The sequence below is a fragment of the Dendrobates tinctorius genome, unplaced genomic scaffold (genome assembly GCF_039654945.1).
Source record: "Dendrobates tinctorius isolate UK_male_01 unplaced genomic scaffold, ASM3965494v1 ptg000023l, whole genome shotgun sequence".
NCBI lineage: Eukaryota > Metazoa > Chordata > Amphibia > Anura > Dendrobatidae > Dendrobates > Dendrobates tinctorius.
In genome coordinates this window covers 11,416,575-11,435,055 of record NW_027361691.1, presented here as the reverse complement: position 1 = coordinate 11,435,055, position 18,481 = coordinate 11,416,575, and the positions used below count along the sequence as shown (strand labels likewise).

Sequence of the window (18,481 nt, the reverse complement as noted above, 5' to 3'; positions counted from 1 at the left end):
GGCCCATCTATTTCTCCATACAGAATCATTGGTCCCATATAATGTTTGAAACAGTATATGATGAGCTCCACATAATGCTTCAGTATATGTTGGTCCCCATGGATGAAGCTCCACTGTCTTATGGGCCCAAATAATGCTCCAAACATAATGGGCCCCATTTCTAATGCTCTAGTGTATAATGGGCCCTGTAAATGCTGCTCCCGTGTCTGATGTCCACCTTTGGAATGTTCCAGTGTATGGTGGGCCCCATCTATCATTCTCCAGAGTATAGTGCTCCCCAAAAATTGCTGTGCCAACATTGAAAACAATGAAATAAGTCTCCTCGCTAGGGAATCCCTGTACTAGTCTGGACTCCTCGTCGTCCCCATCTTCCATCTCAATGCACAGTATTTCAAGCTTGCAAGTGCTGTGATCCTGAGCAAGCAGGGGGGGCCCACTCGTTGGCGACGGCACTGGCACAGGGCCCCTGATAGTACGGTGGTGTGTCTGACGGCGGGTGGGCCGAACCTGCATTTCATCTGCAGCTTCCTCTTTGTCACCGTGTAAGATGGAACTGTATATGGGAAGGGTAACCTGAGTTTCATCAGGGTCAGATTCAGGCCGTGTAGCGTGCGAGGGGAATGTAGTGGTCTGGGTCAATGTACCAGCAGATTCATCGAGCAGTGGCTGGGCATCAGTGCACTTGTGTCACCCCCAGGAGTATGGTCGCCACAGTGGCATTACCTTCCTCCTAGGGAGTGTGATGTCATGCTTGGGAGCAGTGAAGGATATCTCTAGCAGGTTAACTGATTGGGCGGCATTATTCCCACGAGTCACGACCCTCAAAACAGTGTTCATGAAGGCAAAGTGTTTGTTTTATGTGGGCAGTATGGTTGCAAAGCTGAACCTTAAAGGAATGTCCAGAAGGGCACCACCAGGAGTGGAGCCTACGGCGTAATTTGACTCAACACGGGCAACCTCAACCATCCAGCAACAAAAAAGATGCACACATTGCAAGCTTAATTCGGTTAACGAACGAGACTCCGTCATACCCCGCGGTCCAAGTCCGGCTTACTAGAGGGACACGCGAGGCTCTGGAACGTGAGATTGGCCAATAACTGGTGTGTCATGCCCTTACATGTCCGTGGCTGCATGTGCGCTACACTGAAAGGGCCAGCGTTTGTCGCTTACAGGTGCAGATAACCCACTGAACAACGTTAGTGATGGGGATCTGGGATTACAATTATTACCCGCGAACGATGATTTCCCAGTAAGTGCAGGTCAACCGCAGTTCTGGAATTAGGCCTAACCGTCATTCCTGAAAAAATGAAAAACTTACGTGTGCAAACCACAGGTGCTGTAGCTTGCTTAACAGCTCGCCAGCTGTTCTCAGGCCCAGTATGGATTACACGTGATTGCACAAAGGAGAGAAAGGGTACCGTATCCCCGGATAACATGTATGGATAGCATAGTGTACACATTCAAAATATATGTCTATAGATCAGGAGGCAGGCTCAGATGGTGTCAGGCCCAGTATGGATTACACGTGATTGCACAAAGGTGAGAAAGGGTACCGTATCACCGGATAACATGTATGGATAGCATAGTGTACACATTCAAAATATATGTCTATAGATCAGGAGGCAGGCTCAAACGGTGTCAGGCCCAGTATGGATTACACGTGATTGCACAAAGGTGAGAAAGGGTACCGTATCCCCGGATAACATGTATGGATAGCATAGTGTACACATTCAAAATATATGTCTATAGATCAGGAGGCAGGCTCAGACGGTTTCAGGCCCAGTATGGATTACACGTGATTGCACAAAGGTGAGAAAGGGTACCATATCCCCGGATAACATGTATGGATAGCATAGTGTACACATTCAAAATATATGTCTATAGATCAGGAGGCAGGCTCAGACGGTGTCAGGCCCAGTATGGATTTGATGGCCCAGACTACACAGCGGAGGAGCAGGGAGAGGTAAAGATTGCAAATGCTGGGGCCCTGCCCAAGCAAGGGGGGTCCACTCGTGGGCATCGGTACTGGCACTGGGCCCCTCATAGTACAGCGGTGTGTCTGACGGCGGGTGTGCACCACCACCGTCAGAGACACTTGATTGCACTATGAGGGACCCTGTGCCAGTGCCCGCGCCCAAGAATGGGCCTACCCACCTGTCCAGGGCAACGGCACTCGCACAGTTTTGTGCGCTAGGTGGTGACCCCGGCCATGGGGGGGGGGCAGCACAGTTAGGGAGTTTTAGAAAGTGGCATATGTTGATGTTGGACATTCAGCTGATGCAAAAGGCGAAATTGTTCAAGTCCCAGGAAGAGGAGGACCAAAGCAAGCCATTTTTCTGTCACCCTATGTGTCATCAGGGGAAGGTGGGACAAAATCCTTGGAAACCCATGCATGGTTCATTTTAATGAAGGTTAGATCATCCACATTTTGGGTTGACAGACGGGTCCTTTTTTCTGTCAGGATTGATCCAGCTGCACTGAAGACTCTTTCCGATAGCACACTTGCAGCTGGGCAAGCGAGCTCCTGTAAGGCATATTGTGCCAATTCAGGCCAGGTGTCCAGTTTAGCGTCCCAATAGTCAAAGGGGAATGACCTGTGCGGGAGAACATCGATATGGGAGGAAAAGTAGTTTGTAACCATAGTTGACAACTGCTGTCTCCTGTCACTTTCCATCGATGCAGTATTACCAGTTGTGTGAGCGGCACTTGAAAAATCAGTCCACAACATTGTCATGAAACCCCTGTCTCCAACGCCACTTCTGCTGTGTGCACCACGAACACCTCTGCCAAGCTGCCCCTGGCCCGTACGGCTCGTGTGAGAACCATCACCGCTGCTGTGTGCTGGGAATGCCTCAACCAACCGGTTTACCAGAGTTGCTTGTTTATTAGCCAATATAAGGTCAAGGTTCTCGTGTGGCATGATGTTTTGTAATTTGCCTTTATGGATCCAGGATGCTGGCCAACCAGTATTCGTCATCGTTCATCATTTTGGCAATGCGGGGGTCCCTTTTTAGGATCTGCAAGGCATAATCTGACATGTGGGCCAATGTTCCCGGTGTCAATGATGCACTGCGAGTGCTGGTTGGAGGAGCACTTTCGGGCAAATCCACATCCCTCCAGTCACGCACAAACCTTGTACCAGACCTTGCCACGCCAACATTTTCACTTGCCCCACAAGATGCATCCTCCTCCCCTAAGTAATCATCCATCATCCTCCTCCTCCTCCTCTTCTTCCTCCACCTCATCCAGGAGAGGTCCCTGAGCAGACAATGGCTGAATGTCATCAAGGATTCCCTCCTCCTCTTCCTCCTCGTCAACATTGGCTGCAGACGCCTGCTCCTTAAGGTGCGTCAAAGTTTGCATGAGCAGACGCATAAGTGGGATGCTCATGCTTAGGATGGCGTTGTCTGCGCTTACCAGCCGTGTGCATTCCTCAAAACACTGAAGGACTTTACAGAGGTCTTTCAGCTTCGACCACTGCACACCTGTCAACTCCATGTCTGCTCTCAAAGTGCCTGGCCGTGTATCCTCCCACAAATGCATTATGGCCTGCCTCTGTTCGCACAGCCGCTCAACCATGTGCAGGGTGGAGTTCCATTTTGTTGCAATGTCGATAATGAGGCGGTGGTTGGGAAGGTGGAGCAATCGCTGCAGCTTCTGCATACGAATGGAGTGTACAGGCGACCGGCGGATGTGCGCGCACAGTCTTCGCACCTTATGGAGCAGGGCTGTCAACTCCGGATAATTGTTGAGGAAGCACTGCACCACCAGGTTCAAGGTGTGAGCCAAGCAAGGTATGTGGCTGAGTTTTGAAAGGGCTATGGCTGCCACAAAATTACGGCCGTTATCACTAACTACCTTGTCTGCCTCAAGATGTATACTGCCCAGCCATGACTCAGTTTGTTGCTGAAAGTACTCGGCCAGCACCTCCGCGGTGTGTCTGTCGCCCAAACACATCATCTGCAACACAGCCTGCTGACGCTTTCCACTAGCTGCTCGATAGGGGCACACCTCATATGCAACAATGGCTGCTGCAGATGGAGTGCTCGTACGACTGCGCTCTTTGGACGAGCTTTCGCTTCTGGAGGAGGAGGAGGGTCGAATGCCTACAGCCAACTGTTTCCTATACCGTGGGCTAGGCAGCACTGTCCCACCACCGCTGTCCCCTGTGGACCATGCATCCACCACATTAACCCAGTGCGCAGTGATGGACACGTAACGGCCCTGGCCATGCTGACTGGACCATGCATCTGTTGTGAAGTGCACCTTTCCACTCACTGACTGCTTGAGTGCATGGACAATGCGGTCTTTCACATGATGGTGGAGGGCTGGGATGGCTTTGCGAGAGAAGAAGTAGCGACTGGGTAGGTCATAGCGTGGTACTGCATAGGCCATGAGTTCGCGGAAAGCTGCGCTTTCCACCAACCGATAGGGCATCATCTCTAACGAGATTAGTTTGGCAATGTGGGCGTTCAAACCCAGTGTACGCGGATGAGAGACTGAGTACTTTCTTGACCTACTCAGTGTCTGGGAGGGTGAGCTGGACTTGAGAGCTGCATATGGTGGAACTAGCGGTGGACAGGGCGGACTGAGAGAGGGGTGATGATGGTGATGGAGTTGGTGTTCTTTCTGATGGCCTAGATTCAGTCTTTCGTTGATATAACAGTGGGATTCCCTGACTGCTTTGGCCTTGCAACGACACCTCAACATTTGCTGCTGTGCTAACCGGTGGGCTTACAGTGGGGGAAACAATGTAGCGTTGCTGACTACCTTCTTTGTGATCAGTTACACATGTGGTACTTGAGGTTTGGTGTTGTGTCCACGCTTGCAAGTGCATGCTGGTTAAATGTCTAAACATGCAACTGGTATTCAAACTTTTCAGATTTTTCCCTCGGCTAAAGGTCTTTGCGCACTTCTTACAGATAACCTTGGCCTGATCATGAGGATTTTGTTCAAAAAAGTGCCACACTGCACTCTTCCTACTTTGGCAGACATTTTGCGGCCTAGCACGCTGTGCTATTTTGACCATCTGGACAAGCTGTTCAGCAACTCTTTTGATTTTTGGAACCTGTCTTTGGAGTGCTCCGGGCCTGCCAGATAACAGCTGTTGCGATGTCGATGTCTGCTGTGGATGCTCCTCCTCCTCATCTGAGCTATTGGAAGCAGCACCCTCTTCCCCCAATGGATGCCAATCTGGGTCAACAACTGTGTCATCCATCACCTCCTCTTCAATGTCATGTGCACCTTCCTCTGTGTCACCGTGTATGGTGGTATAGTATGCGGGAAGGGGCACCTGAGTCTCATCAGGGTCAGAATCTGGCTCATTACACTGCGAGGACAATGTAGTGCTCTGACTGAATGTACCAGCAGAATCATCTATCAGTGGCTGTGCATCAGTGCACTCCATGTCAGATTCATCTTGGCCTGGGTAATTCACCATTTCACTTGATAACCCAGGCATGGTATGTGAAAACAGCTCCATAGAGTAATCAGTTGTATGGCCTGCGTCATCCTTCAATCTTGGTTGGGGTGAAGGACACAAGGAAAGGTGTGGTTCATGAACATGAGCCTCCAATGACCACTCAGTGCTTTTATTTTTTACAACTACAGAAGATGAGGCGATAGAGCTGGAGGCTGAGTCAGCAATGTAAGCCAAAACTTTTTCCTGAAGCTCTGGCTTTAAAAGCGGTTTGCCAACTCCTAGAAAACTAAGCCTTCGAGGCCTTGTGGAGCCAGACGATGACGCAGGCTCAACACCTACTGCATTCGGTCCTATTTTGCTTTTGCCACTACCATCAGATCCACCACCAACACTATCATTACCAGCTGGCAACCCCCGCCCAATTCCACGGCCTCTTCCACCAGCCTTCCTCATTTTTGGTAAAAATGTACACAAAATCCCACAAATTATATAGTAATATAAAACAAGGTACAAGGTGTATATAGGACAGGGGAGACGTAGAATTTCTGAACACACTTGTGGACACTGTTGGATTGTGTGAGGCCCAGTTAATATCACACCACTATGTCATAGGCTCAATGTCACAGGTGTGAAAAATATCACTATATGACAGGGGAGATGTAGAATTTCTGAACACACTTGTGGACACTGTTGGATTGTGTGAGGCCCAGTTAATATCACACCGCTATGTCACAGGCTCAATGTCGTAGGTGTGAAAAATGTCACAATAGGACAGGGGAGATGTAGAATTTCTGAACACACTTGTGGACACTGGTGGATTGTGTGAGGCCCAGTTAATATCACACCGCTATGTCACAGGCTCAATGTCGCAGGTGTGAAAAATGTCACAATAGGACAGGGGAGATGTAGAATTTCTGAACACACTTGTGGACACTGTTGTGTGAGGTCCAGTTAATATCACACCGCTATGTCACAGGCTCAATGTCGCAGGTGTGAAAAATGTCACTATAGGACAGGGGAGATGTAGAATTTCTGAACACACTTGTGGACACAGTTGGATTGTGTGAGGCCCAGTTAATATGCACTGCTGTGTCACAGGCTCAATGTCGCAGGTGTGAAAATTATCACTATAGGACAGGGGAGATGTAGAATTTCTGAACACACTTGTGGACACTGGTGTGTGAGGCCCAGTTAATATCACACCGCTGTGTCACAGGCTCAATGTCGTAGGTGTGAAAAATGTCACTATAGGACAGGGGAGATGTAGAATTTCTGAACACACTTGTGGACACTGTTGGATTGTGTGAGGCCCAGTTAATATCACACCGCTATGTCACAGGCTCAATGTTGCAGGTGTGAAAAATGTCACTATAGGACAGGGGAGATGTAGAATTTCTGAACACACTTGTGGACACTGTTGGATTGTGTGAGGCCCAGTGAATATCACACCGCTATGTCACAGGCAGAAATTGGCTAGTGTATGACAAACTACAAGGTGTATATAGAATTGGGCTGAATAGGAATCTCCCTAGAGTGTAGGTCTGTAAGAACGGAACATGTCCTCGACTTATCCTTACAGAGTGACACACAGATAGCTTCACTGTGGCCGTGATAACAGCCGTTACACAGTACTGAGAGAGGAGCGTGCACGAACACCGCTGTCCGGTGTCCATAAAATTGTCAAGCTCCGTGTTTTTTAAGTATACGGACTGACACACGCTGTCTCTCTATAGTTTTGAATGTTATCAAACAGCAACTATACTTAACTGTTTGAAAAGCAGACAAAACTAGAAGGTGGAGGTCTGTAAGAACGGAACATGTCCTCGACTTATTCTTACAGAGTCACACACAGATAGCTTCACTGTGGACGTGATAACAGCCATTACACTGTACAGAGAGAGGAGCGTGCACGTACACCGCTGTCCGGTGTCCGTAAAATTGTCAAGCTCCGTGTTTTTTAAGTATACGGACTGACACACGCGGTACTGTGTGAGGAGCGTACACCGCTGTATGGTGTGAAAAAATGCACGCTCAGTACCTCACCAGGACAAAATAAAAATTGGGATTGCTTTTAAAAAAGCAGTTTGCAGAGCAGTGGGAAAACAGCAATGCAGCTATCAGAAAGCCTTATAAGGCAGCCTAACAACCAACACAGCTGATCCAGCAAAATATAGCCTCCACTTGCACTGCACACACAGTGACTGGTGTGTTATACAGGCAAAATTGCTAGCAGCAGAAGCAGTTTTTGGTGTCTTCTTCCCTGTCTAACGCTCTCCCTACAGAATCAGCAGCAGCAGCTTTCCCTATTCTGAGATCAGCATGAGTAACATGGCGGTCGGCGTGCACGCCCTTTTATACCCCCTGTGACACCCCCCAAAGCAAGCCAATCACTTGCATGCCCTTCTCAAAGATGGTGGTGACTCCTGCCTATGTCATCACGTTGCCCACAGTGTCCGTGGATCCTGATTGGCTGAAAAAGGGCGGAAAACAAACTTTTGAAACACGACTTTGGCGCTAAAGTTGCCGAACTCGTGGCCGACCTCACCCTAGGGTTGGGTTTCGTTTCATGAAACCCGACTTTACCAAAAGTCGGTGACTTTTGAAATTTTTCAACCTGTTTCGCTCAACTCTAGTGTCAACCCGTACTATCCGTCAGCGCCTGAATGAAAAGGGACTGTATGGTAGAAGACCCAGGAAGACCCCACTTCTTACCCCGAGACCTAAAAAAGCCAGGCTGGAGTTTACCAAAACTTACCTGAAAAAGCCTAAAACGTTTTGGAAGCATGTTCTCTGGTCAGACAAAAGTAGAGCTTTTTGGGCAAAGGCAGCAACATAGAGTTTACAGGAGAAAAAAAGAGGCGTTCAAAGAAAAGAACATGGTCCCTACAGTCAAACATGGTGGAGGTTCCCTGATGTTTTGGGGTTGCTTTGCTGCCCCTGACACTGGACTGCTTGACCGTGTGCATGGCATTATGAAGTCAGAAGAGTACCAACAAATTTTGCAGCATAATGTAGGGCCCAGTGTGAGAAAGCTGGGTCTCCCTCAGAGGTCACGGGTCTTCCAGCAGGACAATGACCCAAAACACACTTCAAAAAGCACTAGAAAATGGTTTGAGAGAAAGCACTGGAGACTTCTAAGGTGGCCAGCAATGAGTCCAGACCTGAATCCCATAGAACACCTGTGGAGAGATCTAAAAATGGCAGTTTGGAGAAGGCACCCTTCTAATATCAGGGACCTGGAGCAGTTTGCCAAAGAAGAATGGTCTAAAATTCCAGCAGAGCATTGTAAGAAACTCATTGATGGTTACCGGAAGCGGTTGGTCGCAGTTATTTTGGCTAAAGGTTGTGCAACCAAGTATTAGGCTGAGGGTGCCAATACTTTCATCTGGCCCATTTTTGGAGTTTTGTGTGAAATGATCAATGTTTTGCTTTTTGCTTCATTCTCTTTTGTGTTTTTTCATTTAAGACAAATTAAATGAATATAATAATACCAAAGAATTTGTGTTTGCAATCATTTTCAGGAAGAAACTGAGTATTATCTGACAGAATTGCAGGAGTGTCAATACTTTTGGCCACAACTGTAATTGGTAACACTAGTTATTGGGTTATCTGACGTCGGTCACTTTATAATGGGCATTCCTTATATTTCTCCTATGGACATTTTTTCCATATTTTGATGTATTTCTCGCACTGTCACAAGGTAATGTATTATCCACTTAAGGGAAGGTTTAGCTTTTCAGTCATGGGTGACTGCAGGAGCAAAACAGGTCACTAGTCCCCCATTGGATGCTGGACGCTGAGCAGGACCCGCTACATGTCAGTCACTGAATTATTTTATTTATTCCTCTGTGACTGAACCCTCTCATGACCTGGAGATTCTTTATTTATTTATTTTTTATTTTATTTTTTTTACTTTTGCGCTTTTGTTTTTTTTCCGTCTCTTTCAAGAGCAATAGCTTTGTTATTTTTCCATCATCCTAGCAGTACGAAGACTTGGGGTGCGCAAGACGAGTTGTAGATTTGACATAGTAACATAGTAACATATTAACATAGTAATTAAGGTTGAAGGGAGACTTTAAGTCCATCTAGTTCAACCCATATCCTATCCTAACTTGCCCTAACATGTTGATCCAGAGGAAGGCAAAAAAACCCCATGTGGCAACAGTAAGCTTCACATTGGGGAAAAAAAATTCCTTCCCGACTCCACATACGGCAATCAGACTAGCTCCCTGGATCAACGCAATATTAAGGAGACTAGTGTATATACCCTGTAATATTATACTTTTCAAGAAAGGCATCCAGTCCCTTCTTAAATTTTAGTAGTGAATCACTCATTACAACATCATATGGCAGAGAGTTCCATAGTCTCACTGCTCTTACAGTAAAGAATCCGCGCCTGTGAGTATGCTTAAACCTTCTTTCCTCCAGACGTAGAGGATGCCCCCTTGTCCCCGTCACAGGTCTAAGAGTAAAAAGATCATTAGAAAGGTCTTTGTATTGTCCCCACATATATTTATACATTGTAATAAGATCACCCCTAAGCCTTCGATTCTCCAAACTAAATAACCCCAAGTGTAATAACCTGTCTTGGTATTGCAGACCCCCTAGTTCCCTAATAACCTTGGTCGCTCTTCTCTGCACCCGCTCCAGTTCAGCTGTGTCTTTCTTATACACCGGAGACCAGAACTGTACACAGTATTCTAAGTGTGGTCGCACTAGTGACTTATATAGAGGTAAAATTATGCTCTCCTCATGAGCATCTATGCCTCTTTTAATGCATCCCATTATTTTATTTGCCTTTGCAGCAGCTGCTTGACTCTGGCCACTAAATGTGAGTTTGTCGTCCACCCATACACCCAGGTCTTTTTCAGTGACTGTTTTGCCCAGTGTTTTACAATTAAGCACATAATTATACAACTTGTTCGTTCTACCCAAGTGCATGACCTTACATTTATCCCCATTAAAGCTCATTTGCCATTTATCAGCCCAAGCTTCTAGTTTACATAAATCCTCCTGTAATATAAAATTGTCCTCCTCTGCATTAATTACCCTGCAGAGTTTAGTGTCATCTGCAAATATTGAAATTCTACTCTCTATGCCCCCTACAAGGTCATTAATAAATATGTTAAAAAGAAGCGGGCCCAAAACTGACCCCTGTGGTACCCCACTGCTAACCGTGACCCAGTCCGAGTGTGTTCCATTAATAACCACCCTTTGTTTCCTATCCCTGAGCCAGCTCTTAACCCACCTACACATATTTTCCCCTATCCCCATTGTTCTCATTTTATGTATCAACCTTTTGTGTGGCACCGTATCAAAAGCTTTTGAAAAGTCCATGTACACCACGTCCACTGCATTCCCTTGGTCCAGTCCGGAACTTACCTCTTCATAAAAGCTTATCAGATTAGTCTGACAGGAACGGTCTCTTGTAAACCCATGTTGATATTGGGTCATAAGGTTATTCTTCTCCAGATACTCCAGTATAGTATCTCTTAGAAAACCCTCCAGGATTTTACCCACAGTTGAGGTTAAACTTACTGGCCTATAATTTCCAAGTTCAGTTTTTGTCCCCTTTTTGAATATTGGCACCACATTTGCTATACGCCAGTCCTGTGGTACAGACCCTGTTATTATGGAATCTTTAAAGATTAAAAATAATGGTCTATCTATGACTGTGCTTAATTCCTGCAGTACTCGGGGGTGTATCCCATCCGGGCCCGGGGATTTGTCAATTTTAGTGATTTGTAGACGCCGCCGTACTTCCTGCTGGGTTAAGCAGGTGACATTTAATGGAGAATTTTTATCCCTGATCATGTTATCCGTCATGGGATTTTCTTGTGTAAATACTGTTGAAAAAAAGTCATTTAGCATATTGGCTTTTTCCTCATCCACCATTTCACCCAGACTATTTTTAAGGGGGCCAACACTATCATTTTTTAGCTTCTTACTATTTATGTAGTTAAAGAATATTTTGGGATTATTTTTACTTTCTCTGGCAATGAGTCTCTCTGTCTCAATCTTTGCTGTCTTGATTTGCTTTTTACAGAATTTATTTAATCTTCTGTATTTATTTAATGCCTCATCACTACCTACTTGCTTTAATTCTCTAAATGCTTTATTTTTATCTCTTATTGCGCCCCTTACAGCTCTATTTAGCCATAGTGGTTTCCTCCTATTTCTCGCATGTTTATTCCCATACGGTATATATTGTGCACAGGTCCTATTCAGGATGCTAATAAACGTCTCCCTTTTTCTTTGTGTATTTTTATGTCTCAGGATATCGTCCCAGTTAATTGCACCAAGATCATCTCTCATCCGTTGGAAATTTGCCTTCCTGAAGTTTAGTGTCCTTGTAACCCCTCTACTACACATCTTATTAAAGGATACATGAAAACTTATTAATTTGTGATCACTATTAACCAAGTGACCCTCAACTCTTACATTTGATATGCGGTCTGGCCTGTTGGTTAATATTAGGTCTAGCAGTGCCCCCCTCTTGTTGGGTCCTGAACCAGTTGTGAAAGGTAATTGTCTCTCATAGTAGTCAAAAACCTATTACCTTTGCTGGAACTGCAGGTTTCGGTTCCCCAATGTATTTCAGGGTAGTTGAAGTCCCCCATAATAATGACTTCTCCTTGAGTCGCTGCTTCATCTATTTGCTTTATGAGGATATTCTCTGTTGCTTCCATTATTTTTGGAGATTTATAACAAACCCCTATCAGTAATTTATTATTTTTCCCCCCTCCCCTTATCTCTACCCACAGGGACTCTACATTTTCATTAGATTCATATATATTATCACAAAGGATGGGTTTTAAGGATGATTTTACATATAAAGACACACCTCCCCCTCGCTTATTTGTACGGTCATTTCTGAACAGACTATAGCCCTGTAAATTAACCGCCCAGTCATGGCTCTTGTCCAGCCATGTCTCAGATATCCCCACCATGTCATAATTATGTTCCAACAACATTAACTCCAATTCCTCCATTTTGTTGGCGAGACTTCTGGCATTAGTATACATGCACTTTATGTATCCCTCTGTACCTCTATTCTTTCTTAAATTATTAACTGTTCTAAGCCCACCCCCCATGCCACCCCCACCCCAATGTCATTATTTGTGCCCAGGTCTCTATCTGCACTGTCTTCCCCTCCTATAAAAGGAATACCCTCCCCCCCGTCCCTAGTTTAAACACTCCTCCAACCTTCTAGCCATTTTCTCCCCCAGCACAGCTGCACCCTCCCCATTGAGGTGCAGCCCGTCCCTAGCGTAGAACCTGTAGCCAACTGAGAAGTCGGCCCAGTTCTGCAGGAACCCAAACCCCTCCTTCCTACACCAATTCCTGAGCCACTTATTAACCTCCCTAATCTCCCGTTGCCTCTCTGGCGTGGCACGTGGTACAGGAAGTATTTCCGAAAATACCACCTTGGAGGTCCTTGCTTTAAGCTTACAGCCTAATTCCCTGAAATCATCTTTAAGGACCTTCCACCTACCTCTAACTTTGTCATTTGTGCCAATGTGCACCATGACCGCTGGATCCTCACCAGCCCCTCCCAGTAATCTGTCAACCCGATCAGCGATGTGTCGGACTCGAGCGCCAGTTAGGCAGCACACCGTTCGACGATCCCTGTCTTTGTGACAGATTGCCCTATCTGTTCCCCTAATAATTGAGTCTCCCACTACCAGAGCCTGTCTGGCCTGCCCTGCTCTCCTATTTCCCCCCTTACTGGAGCAGACACTCCTCCGGCTTTCAGAGGACATGCCTTGCTGCAGCAGTGCTACTCCTGCACCAACACTCCCCTCATCTGCCAACTTAGCAAACTTATTGGGGTGTGCCAGATCAGGACTAGCCTCCCTGGTGCTCTTCCCTCTACCCCACCTTCTAACTGTCACCCAGCTAGCTGCTTCATTGTCCTGCAGCTCCAACCTAGCATCCCCCCCTCATCTATCCCATTGAGCGTCTGCTCAGTGAGCAGAAGACTCCTTTCCATATTGTCTATGGATCTCAGTGTTGCCAGCTGCACATTTAGATCCAGTATCTGGGCTTCACTTTATCGCACAATGTACTGAAAAAGTACTGAAAAAGTGGTAAAACAATCCCGAGTTGGGTGAAAAGAGGTAAAAAAAAAAAAACACAATTCCACCAATGTTTTTTTTTTTTTCAAAAGCGTTTGTCATGCGGTAAAAATATCCCGTTACTATGATTAAGTCAGTATGATTCCGGAGATATCTAACTAGTTTATATTTTTTATTATAGTTTATATTATAGTTTATGTAACATGACATATATATTAGTGATTAAAATATTGAGAACTTTGTAAATAAAACAAGAAATGTGACTTCTGTGTCCACTTTCCGACACTCAAATCTTTTTAATTTTTATTTGCACGCCAAGCTGACATTTTAATAGGTATTGCATTTTTTGTGGAAAGTGAAGTGACCTAAAAAAAATCAATTTTGAAGATTCAGTTTTCTTTTCGATATTTAACATAACGCCGAAGTCATTATATATTTTCATAGAATGGACTTTTTGAAAACTTCATGAAACCAAAAATGTTTCTATTATATTTTTAATTTTTTTTTTTTAACTTGGTAAAATGGGAAGAGGATACCTTAAACATTTACAGGTCCGAGCGTGTTGGCGACCTTGAAATTGTTCCCAAAAATGAAGTATTTCTCCCAGAAAATAATTGCAATAACACATTTTGTTATACACGTTTATTTCCTTTGTCTGTATTCGAACAAAACAAGAGAAAAAAGGCAAATTGGACATAACTTCACACAATCCCAAAAATACGCTGTATAAAATTGTTGGCACCTTTCCAAAAATGTGCGTAAACAACTTTATTTCAACCATGTGATTCTCGTTCCATCTCCCCTGTGGCAAGTAACAGGTGTGTGCAATATGAAAATCACACCTGAAACCAGATAAAAACTGGAGAAGTTGACGCAATTTTTGCATTGTGTGTCTGTGTGTGCCACACTAAGCATAGAGAACAGAAAGAGGAGAAGAGAACTGTCTGAGAACTTGGAAATCAAAATTGTTGAAAAATATCAACAATCTCAAGGCTACAAGTCCATATCCAGGGATCTTAATGTTCCTTTGTACACAGCATAATCAATAAGTTAACAACTCATGGCACTGTAGCATATCTCCCTGGACGTGGACGGCAGAGACAAATTGAGGTTGTAACACAAGATAGTAACACAAGATAGTCCGGAAGGCAGATAAGCAGAAACATAAAAAAACTAAACTGCAAATTGCCAAAATGTGCATGAGTAAGCCAAATTCTTTGTTGGAAAGCGTCTTGTGGATACATGAGACCAAGATAGAGCTTTTTGGTAAAGCACATCATTCTGTTTACCGAAAATGGAATGAGGCCTACAAAGAAAAGATCACAGTACCTACATTCAAATATGGTGGAGGTTCAAAGATGTTTTGGGGTTGTTTTGCAGCCTCTGGCACTGGGTGCCTTGACTGTGTGGGTGCAACGGGCCCACCAGAGTCGATATGTAAGGCCGGAGTAAAGGAGTTGTGATGAACGAGCTCGCAGAATCAAAGCAATGCGCATGCACATAGTGTCCAGCACAGGAGTCCACTTTAATTAAATGTGGGTGGGATTTATATACACTCCTGTTAGAAAGGGCTTTATGACAACAAGCAAGAAACTGGTTTGTGGGATTCATACTTGGTTGTGTCTAAGTGTCTGGTTCGATCCAGAATGTCAGGGACTTGGAATGTGTAAAAGTTCTGCGTGATAGATTAACTGCATAAAATGGAGACAGAGAAGATAAAATGGACCCTGGTTTCCCACAACTGTGTAGAAGGCATCATGAAATCTGAATGTTGTCAGCGGATTTTGGGTCGTAATATAATGCCCAGTGTCAGAAAGCTAGGTTTGCATCATTGGTCATGCGTCCTCCAGTAGGACAATGACCCCAAACATGCTTCAAGAAACCCCTGGAGATGGATGGAAACAAAGTGCTAGAGAGATCTGAAGTGGCAGCAATGAGTCCGGATCTAAATCCCATTGAACACATGTAGAGAGAGCTTAAAATTGCTGTTGGGAGAAGGCGCCTTCAAATATGAGAGACCTGGAGCAGTTTTCAAAAGAAGAGTGCTCCAAAACTTCAGTTGAGAGGTATAAGAAGCTTTCAGTCAAATGTCAATAGATTGTTTGCAATGACACTAATGTACCATGATCCTGAAGAGCTGCTTGAATTTCTTTGATACTTGATTTGCTTATTTGCTGATCCACTATCTGGTCTATCCTGTGTTGCAACCTTTCATCAATTTTTCTCTGCCATCCACATCCAGGGATATGAGCTACAAGGTCATGGCTTGTAAACTTCTTGATTATGTTGTGCACCATTGACAAAAGAACATGAAAATCTCTAGAGATGGACTTGTAACCTTGAGATTGCTGTTATTTTTCAACAATTTTGCAGTGCGCAGGTGCCGGGAAAGATCAGAGGCCCAGCGCCTGCGCACTGCAGTACTTTGCTTCTGCCTTCAACAGGGCAGACAGGTACGCCTGCGCAGGAGGGCGGTACAAAGCAAGGAAGATGACAACATCGCATGAAGATGGGAGGCGCTGGACCCGGACCTGCAGCACCCATCGGACCAGACCGCCCCCGGGTGAGTATAATAAATCTTGTTTTTCTTCTCTTTCAGGTTAGTTTGAAGGCTTATCTACAGCATTACAGAATGCTGTTGATAAGCTCCAAAAGGCAGTGGCTGCAGCTTATAGCGCAAAACGAGGTGACATGTTCCCTTTAAAAATGTTATATCGCACATGCAGAGGTGATCATGTGATTGACTTATATGTGAAGATGGAGGCAATGAAGAAGACTGTGTGGCGCGTGAAGAGTATAGATAATGGGAGTAAAGTGGGTGGTAAGTGGGCAGGCCAGTCTATACCACATGATGTGATGTTTCTTTGTGATGTGCCATGATCTTGGAGCACAGCACATGACCGCCAGATATGCAATATAATACCCCTTCAATATCTTTTGGAGACAGAAGATACCACTTGTGTGTTTTTACTAGGTTGATATACCATCTAGTGAATATCTTATATGAGCTCTCTTGTGTTTTCACACATTGAGAAGGACAATCAGCAGTTCTATTGATTGTCTTCAAATTCACGGAGGGGGGAGAATACCACATTTAGATCTTTCTCCCAGGCGCAGATGAATGCCTTTGGTCTTTGCTTGTAACTAAAGTGTTGTATAGAAAAGATAAGACTTTTTAGGGTAAATTGAAAGAATCATCATTGTTTCACATGGATTTAGGTTTTTTTTGTATGTATCCCATTTTATTGAAAAATGTTATTGTCTTTTGGAGTAGAGGATAGTGTAGGAATATGGTTGAAAGCTAAAATCTGAAGGAGGCTCCTTCATTCCTCTCTGTCCTTCTTCTCTTTCCTTCCTTCTTCTCTTTCCTTCATTCCTCGCTTTCCTTCCTCTCTTTCCTTCCTTCTCTTTCCTTCATCTTTATCCTTCCTTCCTCTCTTTCCTTCGTTCCTTCTTTTTTTCTTTCCTTCCTTTTTCCTTTCTTTATTAATTCCTTCTCTTTCTTTCATCTTTATCCTTCCTTCCTTCCTTCCTTCATTTCATCTTTCTTTCCTCTTTCCTTTCTTCTCTTTCCTTCATTTTTATCCTTCCTTCCTCTCTTTCCTTCCTCTTTCCTTCTTCTCTTTTCTTCATCTTTATACTTCCTTCCTCTTTCCATCCTTCCCCTTTCCTCACTCTTTCCTTCCTCTCATTCCTTCCATCTTCTTTCCTTCACCTTTTTCCTTCCTTCCTGTCATTCCTTCCTCTCTTTCCATCCTTCCTTCTTCCTCTCTTTCCATCCTTCCTTCCTCTCTTTCCTTCCTTCCTCTCTTTCCATCCTTCCTTACTCTCTTTCCTTCCTTCCTCTCTTTCCATCCTTCCTTCCTCTCTATCCTTCCTCCTCTCTTTCCATCCATCCTTCCATTCTTTCTTTCCTTCCTTCATCTCTTTCCATCCTTCCTTCCTCTCTTTCTATCCTTCCTCTCTTTCCTTCCTTCATCTCTTTCCATCCTTCCTTCCTCTCTTTCTATCCTTCCTCTCTTTCCATCCTTCCTCTCTTTCTATCCTTCCTCTCTTTCCTTCCTTCCTCTTTCCATCCTTCCTTCCTCTCTTTCCTCCTTTCCTCGATTTCTTTCCTTCTCTTCTCTCTGTCCTTCCTTCCACCTTCCTTCCTCTCTTTTTTTCCATCCTTTCTCTCTTTCCTTCCTTCTCTTTTCTGCCTCGCCTCTCCTTCTCTTTCATCTTTCCATTTTCTATCCTTTTCTTCCCCTTTTTTCTTAATTTCATGCATACATTCATACACATTTTCCTACTCCTCCTGTTTTCTCATGTTTCCCTTCGTCCTCCTTTCATTTTCTTTGCACAGCTTTCCTTCATGAAGTTTTAGGTATGCACAACAAGCAGTCAAGTACAATTGTCTGCAATTCACCTTCAGGCAAGTGAGCTAAATCTTGGCATGAGACGTCCCATTATTAGTTGTATTAATCCCTTTAGATCATCCATTATCAGATGTGCACAGTGCACACGTATTATTGCAGTTGTACTGGGTCTATATCCCCAATATCCCCTATATCCTTGCAGCAATTTCAGTTTTGACTATATACTGTATTTTTATTTTATTATTTTCTTTTTGTAATATTTAGAGGCAAATAATCCAGTAATGTTACCATTCTCACAATTGTATAAAGAGATAACTTTTTTTTTTTGTATCTGTAGGATTTATATTGATGGACCTTTTGGGAGCCCCTCAGAAGAAGTCATGAATTATGAAGTCAGCCTTTGTATCGCTGGCGGGATTGGAGTCACACCATACGCCTCCATATTCAACCAGTTATTGTACGTACAACACTAAGAATTATGTTGTTTCATCATGAAAAAGTAGATGCGCAATATGTAGGGCAATTTTGAAGAGACATACTTATGGAGCACTGATTGGGACATATATAGAGGCTATTGACCTGGACATCAATGAAGTGACAACACCGCCCAGGCCACTGTGGAA

General features: G+C 44.5%; 1 protein-coding gene across 5 annotated transcripts in view; it reads left to right on the top strand.

Moving 5' to 3' along the window:
* Positions 1-18,481, top strand: part of NOX4 (NADPH oxidase 4) — a 372,675-nt gene that overhangs the window by 334,499 nt on the left and 19,695 nt on the right. For all 5 annotated transcript variants that reach the window (XM_073569264.1, XM_073569267.1, XM_073569265.1 and 2 more), the window contains one exon: positions 18,196-18,315. In XM_073569264.1, the coding sequence (XP_073425365.1) occupies positions 18,196-18,315 (120 nt within the window). The remainder of the gene's footprint in view (positions 1-18,195; positions 18,316-18,481) is intronic.